This window comes from Apostichopus japonicus, chromosome 20, assembly GCF_037975245.1.
Source record: "Apostichopus japonicus isolate 1M-3 chromosome 20, ASM3797524v1, whole genome shotgun sequence".
Taxonomy (NCBI): Eukaryota; Metazoa; Echinodermata; class Holothuroidea; order Aspidochirotida; family Stichopodidae; genus Apostichopus; species Apostichopus japonicus.
Window position 1 is genome coordinate 22,331,247 of NC_092580.1, and position 14,075 is coordinate 22,345,321.

A 14,075-nucleotide genomic window follows, 5' to 3' on the forward strand; every position below is an offset into this window, starting at 1 on the left:
AGCTTTAAAAATGCAATTTAAAAAGTTCACCTTCAAGGCGTGTTTTTTTTTACGAATTTAATGTAAAATGATACATTATTACGGAAATTTATAACACCTTCCTATAGCGGCCTTCATGGCACCATATGCTACTGGGTCTCAGAATATATATTTTTTCCCCGAAACGGTGAGCTTGAGTGCCCATTCCTTTATACCACTTCTGCATTTTGTAGATTACACATGATTGCGAGCCATTTGCATCAGGAAAAGTTGGGAGCTATGCCTGTAGTTTTGCAATCAACACACTTCATCCGCCAAGTGCTTTTTACGTGACCCGCCATGCGGGATACAAAACGTCACGGCCCGAAACGGCACTACCGAACCATCCCATTCTGACAAACGGAACTCAGGTCAAGCGAGCCAATAAAGTACATACGCCCACCGACCTGCAGAAACAAAACGCCCAACCACCCACTCAAACAATCAAAAAACCACAAAAGGACGACCAGCACGCAGCGAAACGAAACACCCCTCCCCAGCACACCACCGTCCAAAAAAGGCAGCCCCAGATAAACGGCGAAAATCGCCTTCAACCTGAAGGCGAATGTAAGACTTCACCGCCTCCAGGACTGCCTGCCGACTGGCACATTTCCCCAACATCACATCTATTCCTCCAAACAAATTCCGCCGAGTAAGCAATGCCTGGATGTCTTTTAAAAACCCCAATGCGTGACGTAAACTACACGCAGGCTCACAAAATGTACGGCTACTGCGTCACTAAACAAGTTCTCATTTGCTAATATCAAGCGAGGTTGAGTAGCTTAGTTATGCGCCTTGGGTTGATATATGGTATATCCCCACCCCTTAACGTACGATTCATATGCCTACAACTGTTCTAAATCCGTTCGTGCCATTCATATATTCATCTTGGCTTTGCATACAAATTGAATAAAATAAATAGATACAAAATAGGGAAGAAGAAAATATCATTTTGGAATGCAAGATGGCACACCAGGCCCACTTAAACTATATATGGTATTTAAATTGTAACGAAAATCCACGCGAACAGTAGCTATATACGTGAATTGTCTTCTTATAACTCGAGGCTATAGCTCCGACAGAGGAATCTATAAACTTGCGTTGGAGTCTGGTTTCAAGTTCGGCCAAACATGGTCGGTTGTATACAGTGGCGGAGATTTCTTGTCAGAAGTGGGGGGGGGGGGGGTTGCAGGCCATTGATGAAATAAAAAGTCATAACTGCTGGCTCACTATCTAAGTGGAGCACTATAAGCACCATAAGTTGGCACGAAGTGCACAAGAATTTTTTGGCAAATATTGCCTCCCAGGTTGCAGTAAATGGCACTGCCCAGGCCTTGAAAAGCTGCATTTAACCAGGGGCGTATGCAGGATTTTCTAACCCGGGAGGCGCGTATTACTATCTAAGCGGTTGGTTGGCGCGCAGCGTACAAGCAAATTTCTGGTTTTGGTACCCCCAGATCACCGGAAATGGCACTTCTCGGGCTTGAAACAGACCAACCATATGTACACTTTTGCCTGGGAACCAAGTTTTTTCCAAATACTTTTTTACTCATCTATAACCTTTTAGAAGATTGTCACCAGTCACACATCATGTTCGACTTCATCACATATCCTGTGGATCATTGCTTTTGTAGGTGATTCTTCATCGCGGCCCACAATATCCGTCAGCCCCACTGTTCAGAATTTGAAAATTCTCAATTCTCGTCAATAAATTCACTTCAAAACATACCAATAATGTTGCACAAAATATCATCTATGGACAACCGATATAGAAAACCTCCTTCAAACCCTAACAGACTGGTCAAAATTGCACGAGTATGATGAAGTATGATGAAGAATGTTGGTTAGGGAATTTTCGAAAATTCAGACGGCTACTAAAAAATTTCGTAGAAGGAAATAAAAATATACCAGATATTTCCGAAACCGAACACTACACACATCGACAGTTTTGAGCATGGGCGTAGATCAGTCTTGGATAATGGTGGTGACGCGTGTCTGTTCTATGACACTATCTAAGCGGAGCGCGACCATGGGTTCGCGCGTATGGAAAGCCGTTTTAACATTTAATAAGGAATTTCAGATATCTCGAAATAATTTCAGATATCTCAAATTAAATTACAGATATCTCCAATTTATTCAAGATATCTACAAATAATTGCAGATATCTTAAAATCAATTTCAGATATCTCGAAATACAAGGGAATTTCAGATATCTGAAATTGAATTCGAGATATCTCGAATTCATTTTCAGATATCTCGAATTCAATTTCAGATATCTCGAATTCAATTTCAGATATCTCGAATTCAATTTCAGATATCTGAAATAGAATTTTAGATATCTCGAATTCAATTTCAGATATCTCGAATTCAATTTCAGATATCTCGAATTCAATTTCGGATATCTCGAATTCAATTTCAGATATCTGAAATAGAATTTCAGATATCTCGAATTCAATTACAGATATCGGAAAATACCTGATTAAATGTTAAAATGGCTTTCCATACGTGCCATTTTAACATTTAATCGGGAATTTCTGCATTTACATTACAGATATCTGGAATTCAATTGCAGATATCTCGAATTCAATTTCAGATATCTCGAATTAGATTTGCAGATATCTTGAATTCAATTTCAGATATCTCGAATTCAATTTAAGAATTTCAGATATCTCGAATTCAGTTTCGGATATCTCGAATTCAATTTCAGATATCTCAAATTCAATTTCAGATGATCTGAATTAGAATTTCAGATATCTCGAAATCTATTTTAGATATCTCGAATTCAATTTCAGATATCTGAAATAAAATTTCAGATATCTCGAATTAAATTTAAGATATCTCGAATTTAATTTTAGATATCTGAAATAGAATTTTAGATATCTAAAATAAGAAACAATTTAAGATATCTGAAATTCCCGATTAAATGTTAAAATGGCTTTCCATACGCGCGTAGCGTACGATTTTTTTGGGCAAATATACCTCCCAGATCGCCGGAAATAACACTTCCCAGACCTAATGATGCTCCTAAATCTCCTTAAGTTTTAGATCTCATGGCTTAGAAATTTAGTTTGGAGAAATACATGGGCGTCTGCAGAAAGAAAATCAGGGGACAAATAATCCAAGTAGACTTTTGTATATACGATGGGTCTGGGGTCCTCTTCCAGAAAACAAATATAGACTGCCGCAAATGCGATTTCCGTCCTATATTTAACAACTGTGGATAAAATACAATAAAATGAGAACTGCTGCATGTCATTTGCACAATGCTGGATCAAACTGCGCCAAAGTTCAATACAGGGGAACTTCATGAAATGCAGCTATTGGTCAAGACAAATTGGTGGGGACACGGTATATCATGTCCCCACTACTGAAAAAGTTGGTGGGGACGCGTCCCGCTGTCCTCACCAGGATCTGCGCCCATGGTTTGGAGGCTGTTTATCGTGGAACGCCATTTTCATGCTCACTGATATGATGTGATATCTGCTGTTTGCTTTACAAATTCGAATAATTTTGTCACTGTTCCTCTTTCTCTTCCCGTTTTCTTGCCGTATTTTCTACTCCATCCTTTTCTCCTTTTCTCTCTTTCTTCTTTTTCTTTTCCTCCCTCACCTCGTTGAAGTTGGCAAGTGTATACAGTTCCAAAGCTATTCAACGGCAACAAAACTTTATTTTGTGTATGTCTGTTGTGGGGTGAAGTTAGCGATATGAGCTACAAGTTCCAATGCGCAAGGTGGGGGAAAGGGGCTAGAAATAATGTGTGGGTCAATTCTAACTCGGTTTTCGGTCGTTAATTGTTGATGTAGCCTACCAGGTAAAAGGTTGAAATGACTTTAACAATTTCAAATTTAATAATTTGATTTATTATGCCATTTGGAGCACATAACATAGGCTATAACAGAACATTACTGGCAAAAACTAGGGGGGTTGATTGTGTGGACCAACCCCCCCTCTTCAAAAACTGGGGGGGTTAAAACCCCCCAACCCCCCCTCTTTCTCCGCCACTGGTTGTATAGCCAAATCACATCTCCGGAATCAAGTCAATGAGAGCACGGTCACAAGTCCACTCTCAAGTTTTAAAGGGCAAATATCAAATCAAGTTCGAGTCACTTATTTCATGTCCGAGTCCAAGTCAAGTCTCAAGTTACAAAATGATGCGACTCGAGTCGTCACAAACAATTGTTGTAGCAAACTGAAAAAGGTATAGGCTACACCTCGATCTTTGCAAAAGATGTAGCCGCCCTGTATAAAACCAATTAATTAATAATTTCTTACACAACGGCTAGGTGCCATGCATGAAGGGTCATATAGCCTACTTTTCGAGCAGATAATATACCCGGGTTTAGTACACGGATAATTTAGGCATATGTGGCACGCGGAGCGCTCCATCTTCATCCAAATTAGCCCTGTGTGATTAACATGGAGCTCAGAGGTGCAGAGGCTATTCCAATGTGTATGTTGGGGTTTCGTGTTTCTGAGATCTAACCTGAGTCTGGAAAAACTCGAACAATATTGCAAGGTATTTTGTACCAAATCTGCAAATTGTTATTATTGACTGCATGCTGTTGAATCATATGAAAACAAAATTTAATTCATATCAACTTATCATTCCCCGGTTCGATTCCCCGCCGACAGCAATGTGTGTCGTCTGGCAAGGGTGTTGTTCAATAACAACTTCCCGACATGGACGTTAAATGGATGTGTGCCGAGAGATTGGCTTCGGTCAGCTTGCGAGTCTACAAGCCTCCATGGCTTCTTTCGCGAGTTCCTGCTTGCGGGAAGATCACATATACATACATACATCATGATATGAAAATTATGCACACAGTCTTGGCAGTATAATTGTGTACAATTATGCAATAGGTTGAAGAAATATAGTTCAGGGTTCTACAAGTCTTACATTAGCGGCTTGTCACTGGACAGTCAAAAAGACCGTCCTAAATTTTATCTAATCACTCGAATGTTTATCAATGGAAAGGGAATTTTATGAGTTTTTGTTATCCGAGAGGTCGAAGAATTGAATTGAGAGATAACATCGTCAGAACTCTCTTAACAAAGTGTTTCTAAACAGACTTGATCACGATCTACTGTAAATGTATGTAGTTGTTGTGAAGAAGTCAGTTTATAATACAGTAATTTTATTTGAATTTTTCTGCACAAACATTCATCGTTTCTTCCCCGCCACAATAATGGTGAACGTAGTAGTTGCGAAACCAACGAAGGGACAGAACCAAACACGTACAGCCTGACTTTTACACTAAGGGTCGCCGTTCGGCCGTATGGAACGCCATGTTAACATTTATTTAATAATTAGATATATCTTCAATTTAATTCGAGATATCTGTAACAAATTTCAAATTCGAATTACATTGAAGATATCTCTATATATTTCAGATATCTTCTATTCAATTTAAGATATCAGAAATTGCATTTTCGATATCTTGAATTTTATTTAAGATATCTCAAATTGATTTAAGATGTCAAGAAATAAATTAAAGATATCAAAAGTGGGAAACATTATTTTAAATATCCAAAATTGTAATCCCGATATCTCTAATTAAATTTCTGATATCTTAAATATGTTTTAATTATTGATATATGGAATTGAATTAGAGATATCTGGAAATTAATTAGAGATATCTGAAATGAATTAGAAATATCTGTAATCATTGAATAAATGTTAAAATGGCGTTCCATACAGGCGCAAAGGATTGTCACGGTGTTCAAAAAGAAGAAGAAGAAAAAAAAAACCCTTTCGAAGAGCCAGGGCCGTCTTAAGGCATGGGCCCACTGGGCCCTGGCCCAGGGCCCCGCGATGTCAGGGGCCCCGCAATCGTAGTAACCCCATGTCTTAATCTGGGAGGAAAACTTATTGAATAGGCCATTATGACTGATTGAATTCGATACTTGACAACTTGTGACGAGAGTTGGTGAAACACTTGAGAGTTTTATATTAAATATTCGAATCTGAGTTGGACACCCTGGAATATACAATGCCCGAAGGCTTACAACACCTCAAAACACCTCAAAAAGATTGACTTTCAGCCAATCATACAACAGTTTACGATCAAGAAATGGCGCAAGTTCCGTTAGTTCCCCCAGTTGAAAGACTCAACACAAGGGTGTTACAAATGGTGAGTCCAGTATTGTTAGGGAAGGGATGGAGGGCAACTGGAAGATTACTCTTCTATAATGTATTTCAGCTTTTAGATATATCACGTATGTTATTCAGCTAAAGTTTTATGCTTTATGCGCGACATAGGGAGGGGCATAGGAGGCGGGGGGGGGGGGGGGGCTGCAGCCCCAGGCAATATTTTTTGTGAAAATTCGGGCAATATGCTGAGAATTTTTCGGGCACCTACTGGAAGAAGAATAATTTGCAGTGTGTTTTTCTTTTTTTTCTTTTTTTGGTGAAAATTCGGCAATATGCTGAGAATTTTTCGGGCATCTACTGAAAGAAGAATAATTTGCAATATGTTTTTCATTTTTTTTTTGGTGAAAATTCGGGCAATATGCTGAGAATTTTTCGGACACCTACCAGTGGCGGAGCCTCCATACAGTCAGGGGATACCCCCCCTCCCCCTGACGGACTCAAATGGACTGCTGGCGCCCTTTTCAGCTTTTTACCACTTTTTACTTATTCGCGATTATTGACTTTTTTATTGCGCTCTCAAATACCTATTGACATTTGTCACATTTGGTGCAATTTTCTGACAAATGGCGATGACACATATTTATTCTTTGTTTATCTGCAAATTAACAAGGCATGGAAAGGGTCAATTCCGGCGATCTAGCGAGTATCTTTACTCAAAAAATTTCTGTAAGCTCCGCGCCAACCTGTAGTGGCGCTCCGCTTAGATAGTGTCGAAAGCGCCCCTACAGACCATTCTCTCCCCCTGACCAATACCCCTAGCTCCGCCACTGGCACCTACTGAAAGAAGAATAATTTGTGTTTCCAATGGTTAAACTTATATAATTATTATCATTATTGTTGTAACGACTTCCCAATAATTCTCACCAATATGGAAGGGAATAACACGGAAAACGATTTTATGATATTGGCATGTGATGATATGCACATTGACACGTGGAACGCGCGCGGAGCGCGTGAAAAATTTTGGTTATATTTTTCGGGCAAGTCGTTGCAGCCCCCCAAATCAAATGAGGCTCCTACGCCTATGGGGAGGGGTGGTAAATGCAGGCAAATGTATTCTTGAGCGATTGTCAAGGATGTCAATTTTTCACGCAACTTTTTTCGAACTCACTTGATTGAGGGGCCCGCTCCATTGCCGGGCCCAGGGCCCGGTGATCTCTTAAGACGGCCCTGCGAAGAGCTGCTATTTGATATGAATTCTTAAAATTGTCTAGGTACGTGGTCAGGGGAACTGGATCGGAGAGATCTATGCAACATGGGCCTGAACTAGTGGATGGCCAACTATAACACTAACAGTCACGATATTAATTGGGCGGGATTCACGATAACTGTGCTCCCAGCGGGGCGAAGACTTTCCAATAATTAGTTCGATATATTTCCCCTATGTTTTACACTGAAGTTATGCTGCCATATTCTTCTCTGACCAGGGTTTGCTGCTGAAATGCAACAACAACAAATGTTCTACTGTAACTGTGTGGACCGGTCACGTATGGGACTTACTAGCCACAAAACTGTAGAAGGTCGATAGTCCTATGGATGATTTGAACTTGCTAGATGTCGTTTGATCATTGCCTTGCGAACACTTCAACAGTAGAACTACAGTAGCCTAGTCCCAGTAATTTTACTGTGCCTAAATTCGTCTCTGGTGCCACTGCTATTTGCTGCTGCTTTGATGAAATCAGATAGTTAAGATTTAAACCGCAATCAGGTAAGCGATTTAAACACAGGGTGAGTCTTGCATTGGAAAGGCACTTAAGCCTGACTTCATCTAGTTAGTACTAGGCCTATGTTCAGTACAGCACTTGAGCTAACGTTAGAGTAGACATACAATATCGCTACTGAAGCCAAACTTTAGTATTTGAGTATTACGTATTAATTACTCGCGTATAGTATCGTTAGGCCTAACTCAGGTTAGTAGTATTGACTTTAGTCATTGCAAGTCAAACATTGTAAGTGTAGGCTGGGTAGATCAAACCTGAAACATTACCAGATGTAGTCTTATTTGAAACGAGTGTACTACTGTAACCTAACTGTGAAATCTGCCTGACTAGAGAATTTTTTACAATATTATGATGGTCTTAATTTAAATTTTACCATCAGCTAACCAACACTGAAATGGTAAGGTTAGGTTGCACATGCTCTACATAATCGCAAAGTCCTAAGAATTGCTGCCACCAGCACTTGTGTACAAGCTGTTACTTTAGTTAAAGTTTAATGCTACTTTTGGCACCCGGCTTCCTTTGGTTAATACAAATTCGGAGCAATTGCAGAATACCCCGCAACTAACACACTTCCTTTATTGGAACGGCAATACATTGTTTACTATAGTCTTGTATATCGAATTCCGGTCATGTGAGATTCAAGAGTTGTAGGATATTCTGCAATTAAGCTAAAAAAAAATTCAATAATGTATATGATGGGAAAGTATATCATCCATCCCCTAATCACTAACTACAAGTAGCAATCAACTTATCAGTTTTCCCTTAGTAATGTTCTAATGTTCTCTTAAAACCAAGGTTCACCAATTCAAATCCCTGATATAAACTGAAATATATTTAAAAGAAACACTTTCCTAAACATTTATTTAACATGAAATGGTTCAATAAAGTACATTGGCCAGTAATTACCAGGGCTTTATCAAACAGAATAATAAAAATGTCCTAAAAATAGAAGAAATTAACAACAACCAATGAAAATGGGACTGAGCACCAGTTTTTTTTAATTTTTACCATTTTATTTTGTTACTGAAATGCATTTAAAGCACTTGTTTTGCTAAAAGTTACATGCTTTTGAATTTTGAATGCTTTGTAATAAACTGGAAGCAAAGGGTCTTGGTAACTACTGTGAGTAGATAACAATATTCTTCCTTCTTGCAGTGAAATGTGTGTTTATTGTTAGTAGGTCAAAACTAGCTTTGTTAGCAGTTCAACATGTGGCTCTGTTCATAACGTGACTAATGCTTGTCCTGTGTATAGCCTACCACAAAATACATTAATTGTATTCATGAAAAACATAGCATAAGATCTGGGGGAAAAATCACAAATTTGATTTGAACTAAAGACCTACTTTAATAAAATAAATCAGATTTTTTAAATTTATTTTTATACATAAAAAAAAATCACCAAGTACAGTTTCTGTTTATTAAATGACAATGTTGTAGCCTGCATGTATATGCCACAAAAACATTAACAGTTAACATAAGCACATAATAAAGTCAAACATAGCATGGAATTACAAAAACAATGATTTACAGAAAAAAATCTTGATTTAAATCAAATTAAATCCAACTTTTATCATTATTTTTAATTTAATAAAAAATTGCATACCCTGTTAATACAATAGTACCTGGGTTTTAGTAGACAGAAAAGCAAGGTAGCTAAAAGTTTATGATAATTTACCCTTCCTACAGTATATGAGAAGAAATGTTTTCTAAATTGCTATTTTACTTTTATTTGTTCACAGGTTTACATCTCTACGTCAGGAGCCGAATAAATAAAAAACTTAAAGAGATAACAGTTTAGGTACGACCAAAGGAGACAAATTCAAGAAACTAAGCCAATGAATTTGACAGTTGAAATTGATAATGTTGGAGTATAATGGCAGAGGAACCCATTGGAAGAAATCCAACACATCAAAGCGAAGAAGCTAAGAGAGGACATCCACAGGATCCAGTCAAGGAAACTCTTGACGACAGAGAAGGCCTTGAACAAACACAACAGTCTGTTGATACAGATGGATTTCTGGAATGCAATTCATCCATCAAAGAGGAAGAAAGGCCGATACTTTCGGACTTTGTCTCTTCCTTGACTTTGGATGAGAAGAAGCGGAAACTGAACCTACAGAAAAACAATTTAAACAACGAAGTGACAGGTAATCTCAGTCCACCGTACAGCGTCCTGGAAAGTAGCGAGCAAACTTCACCTTGTTCGTCGATATTAACCGACTCCTCACCGAACGAACCTAACGAGGAGAACAATGACTTTGGGGCTTCTTCTCATTTTATACCCTCTCAACAACAGAGGGCAGGAGCAGCTGCAACGCTATCAAACGTAGAAGCTACAGGGATGTTGGGGAGGATGTCTTCCAAGGAGGATCAAGCAGGACAGAACGGCAGTCAGGGACCATTGTCATTCAGTCACGGGACTGTGATTAGGGAAGGAGAGATGGTGTCCTTTGTTGCTGATGACTTAATGACCAAAATTAGACAGAGTACATCTTCTGCTTCCACAAGCCCTGCCAATTCCAACCGGGGTGAGAGTTTTACTTACTTATTCAATGAGTAGTGATATAATGATAACATTTTAATCATAGATATTAAAAATTGTTAGAAGGGGGACTAGTATTAACACTAGCATTATTACACTCCCCCCTTCCGATGTTGGAGACACTGTGCATCGTACAAAAATGAAATTCACACGCTTTCGGGCTTGAGATATATTGATATGTAATAACTGTCAGTGTGAACAATGTATGATGGTCTACAGGGACCATGGCAGCAATGGTTTATGTTGTCTTTTGGAACAAAATAATACTTTAGTGTAGGACTAGCTTCCATGTGAAGCATGGTAGATGTATACTGTGACAGTGCTGGAAAAAAAAAAACCAGTTTGAGCGTTGATGTTTGCTTGCAAAAATTGAAAAGACAGGTTTGAAGTATCTGTTTTGACATTAATTAATACAAGAAAAAGAACAGAAGAAGAAGACGAAAAAAAGAACAAAAAGAACTTACAACATTGTGCAATGTTTAGAGAAAGATGACATATCACAAATTCAACCAACTGCCTTAAAACTTAAAAGCAATGAAAAATGGAAAAAACTAACAGCTACTTGTTCAATGTTTATAACTTGATAAAGTACATTACAAAGTACAAATTTAATAAAAATGAAAATGATGCACTCATTGAAACAATGAAAGTTATAACATAGTACAGCAAAGCTATCTTCTTCAACAGTAGCCATGAGATAATTGATATGTCTTTTTGAAACCTTGCATGAAAGTATGTATCAGCTGCAAAGAATTGTTTCTCCAACATTTCTTAATCCCCCCCACTCCTTTTGTTACAGACATATCTCCAACAACAGCCTCCATGAGTTCCTCCTCATCTCGTTTCTCTATGCGGTCCAGTTCCATAGGGAGTTCAAGTGCAATACCCCCTGTCGATCCTACGGCTGTCGCTGACCTCGAAAAACAATGCAGACGAGTTGCGGACAGCCTGGACTTGATGTTTGGTCACCTTGCAGGAACACTTCACAATGTACGTCTCAGTTTTAATTTCTTGCTAGTCAGAACCCACTATCACAGAATAAGTACATGACATGGAACTGAATTTTAAAGAGTTTAATTTGTTTGGTCTGAGACAATATTCCAAGGGAACTCCTTGCTAAACTTTGTCAAAACTCAGGTGTGCTCTGGAATGGTTACATGTCTGATAATAGTCGCTCCCGAGTGTCTCTCTGTTATCGATTCCATAATAAAACTTGCGCATCGTATCAGTTATAATGGTAAGGAGGCTATCTATCATTACAGCTTTTTTTAGATTAATGACCATCACCCCTCCTCCTCTTGATGTCTGTAGTTTTCTGGACGACCTGCCACCATTTTCCTTTCACCCACCCCTGTTTGATTTGTTCAATAGTCTGATAAACCCAACATGGCTCTAAGGTATCAATGTCATCCAATCAATTCTGTTTACCGCTCTCTGTTACGACTGCTTTCTGCTGATTCCCACTGACAATTGGTTACTTTCATGTCTATATACGAAGTATCATATTTATAAGCTATCCTTGTTTGCTATGCAGTATTAACCTTTAATACTTCTGTACACCCTTTCAGATGTCAGCCATTACAGTCGGACACACACAGACTTATCGTGACGCTGTTGAGAAAGCTGGCATCACAGTTGACCAGTCCGTGAGATCGATGTACGCCCTCATGGCGAAATGTGAAGAACTACAGAAATCTATGCAAGCTACGTACGACCTCGCTGACCAGATCAAAAGTATTAAAAAACAACTCGATGAATTAGAGACACTGTGTAAATGATCACAGAGCAGAGAGCTTTTTTAATATATCAAAGAGCGAGCGATACTTTACGATTAAGCCCTCTGCTAGAGATACAATTGAATCTCATGGTCGATGACAGAAACACACTAACAGGCAGTACGTTATTACAGGTACTGTTTGGTAGTGGTTATGGTCTGTTTTGTTGCCATACTTCAATAGGTAGAGTTAAATGACTGTGCTGATCTGTGCAATACGAAGATCAAACAGTAAAGGTTTTGGACAAGCTCTTGGTCTGGTCATTGCCAATACGCTTGTTGCCATTTGGTTACTAAGAGGGTGTTCAAAGGTATCTTTTGTGCCCCTAGGATATTTGTGTATTTTGGTACTTGTCAGCAACTATTCACTATCTGACAATTTTAAAGCCAAAATGGTTCTCAAAAAATTGCTAAAACTCTTTAATAGCAACCTTAGTAATGAGAACCTTTTATATATGTCCAGAAACTCCAATCACTTTTTAAAGTGTTGAAGGAAACTTTCATCACACATTCCTGGTTGCTAATGTTGACCATCCTATTAATCCCTTACTTCAAGTTTATAGAATTAAGACTGTTCAGATCATTATGCCTTACTGGATTATGTTAGCTTGTGGCTAACTTTGGTCTTGGCTGCAACTAGGTTATCAAGTTGAATGACTTTGCAGAACTGAGAGTGCAAGACAATTTAAAAAAAAACAAATGATGGTAAGCCATTGCTAATTTGTATCTGAACTTTGTGTAAGTTTTGATCTCTCCTTTAGCACCATGTAGTATCAAATTTTTCATTTCCCATGGAACAGTCTACTTATATGGCGGTCCATGTTGTCGTTTAGGAAAAGCCACCTTGTTTTGCTCAGCACCCGTCATATTTTCTTTCATTTGGATTAAGATTATTATGCCAAATTCTTTTACTTATGCATTTTCAGTGGGTTACATGTTATTTTTAATACTAATGAGAAATGCTGGCCTTTCTCAGAACGAACCAAGAAAGAACTTTAGAAAGTAAACACATATATATTCAACCGTGGAAATAATTGTCAGTATTGTATTCTTTTTGCTAGTTGTGAATAAAATACTGGAAAATTCAAAGTAACTCTCTTTCTTCATTATCCGAATTTTGTTGTTCTGTGATTTCATGCTAACATTTAATACTGGCATGTCCGAATTTGACAAAGTTCTATATAAGATGTCCAACTTGATTTTTATTTCTTGAATTTTGCTGTTGTTTCCAGAATAATAGAAGTATTTTAAAACAGAAGGGAGATGATGAAAATTGCTAGAAATTCATGGTGTTACAAAATATGGATAAAGGAAAAATATGCAATATTATCAACATGATATTGAATGACATCAGCTATAAACTGAATCTGATAAGACAGTTGCTTGTTGGGGCATTTACGAGTCATGATGAAACTTAAAGAAGAAAAGCGAATCTTAGATAATGTGAAACCACAAATACACAGTTGATATGGTCCAATCAACATTGAGTTTGGTGATGGTTAACCTGATGCTAACTTCACAGAAGCTTGCACAACCAATATGAAAGGTGTCCTGTGGGCTATTTTGCTAACTCTACTTTTCCCCCTTTGACCTATAAAAGCTATTCTGCATAGGACTTCTGCAGGGCTAGGGAGCTCATTTTACGGTGTGTGCACAAAATGTAAAGGGGTCATTGTGCAGTTGTGGCTCCACCAGGCGCAGACTAGATTTGGCTACGTTCCCTAATGCAATGTTTTCTCACATTCTTTGTTCCATTGGTTGCTATTTGTCAACATTCTAGTATCTGGACCAATAAGTCATTTCAAAGTGCATTTTTTATATTTCTTGTGGTAAATTTGGACTAGAACATGTTTGTAGAGAAGCACAT

General features: G+C 38.3%; 1 protein-coding gene across 2 annotated transcripts; it reads left to right on the forward strand.

Annotated features, from left to right (window-relative positions):
- Nucleotides 1-7,413: 7,413 nt before the first annotated feature.
- LOC139962146 (uncharacterized) lies at nucleotides 7,414-13,297 on the forward strand. 2 transcript variants are annotated; one of them, XM_071962085.1, is made up of 4 exons: nucleotides 7,414-7,897; nucleotides 9,632-10,420; nucleotides 11,234-11,424; nucleotides 12,003-13,297. In XM_071962085.1, the coding sequence occupies exons 2-4, from the start codon at nucleotides 9,766-9,768 to the stop codon at nucleotides 12,210-12,212; spliced, it is 1,056 nt and encodes a 351-aa protein (XP_071818186.1). In that variant the 5' UTR covers nucleotides 7,414-7,897; nucleotides 9,632-9,765; the 3' UTR covers nucleotides 12,213-13,297. The 2 variants fall into 2 exon arrangements, with proteins under 2 accessions (XP_071818186.1, XP_071818185.1); XM_071962084.1 differs by having other exon boundaries at nucleotides 7,414-7,877.
- The last annotated feature ends 778 nt before the right edge of the window (nucleotides 13,298-14,075 follow it).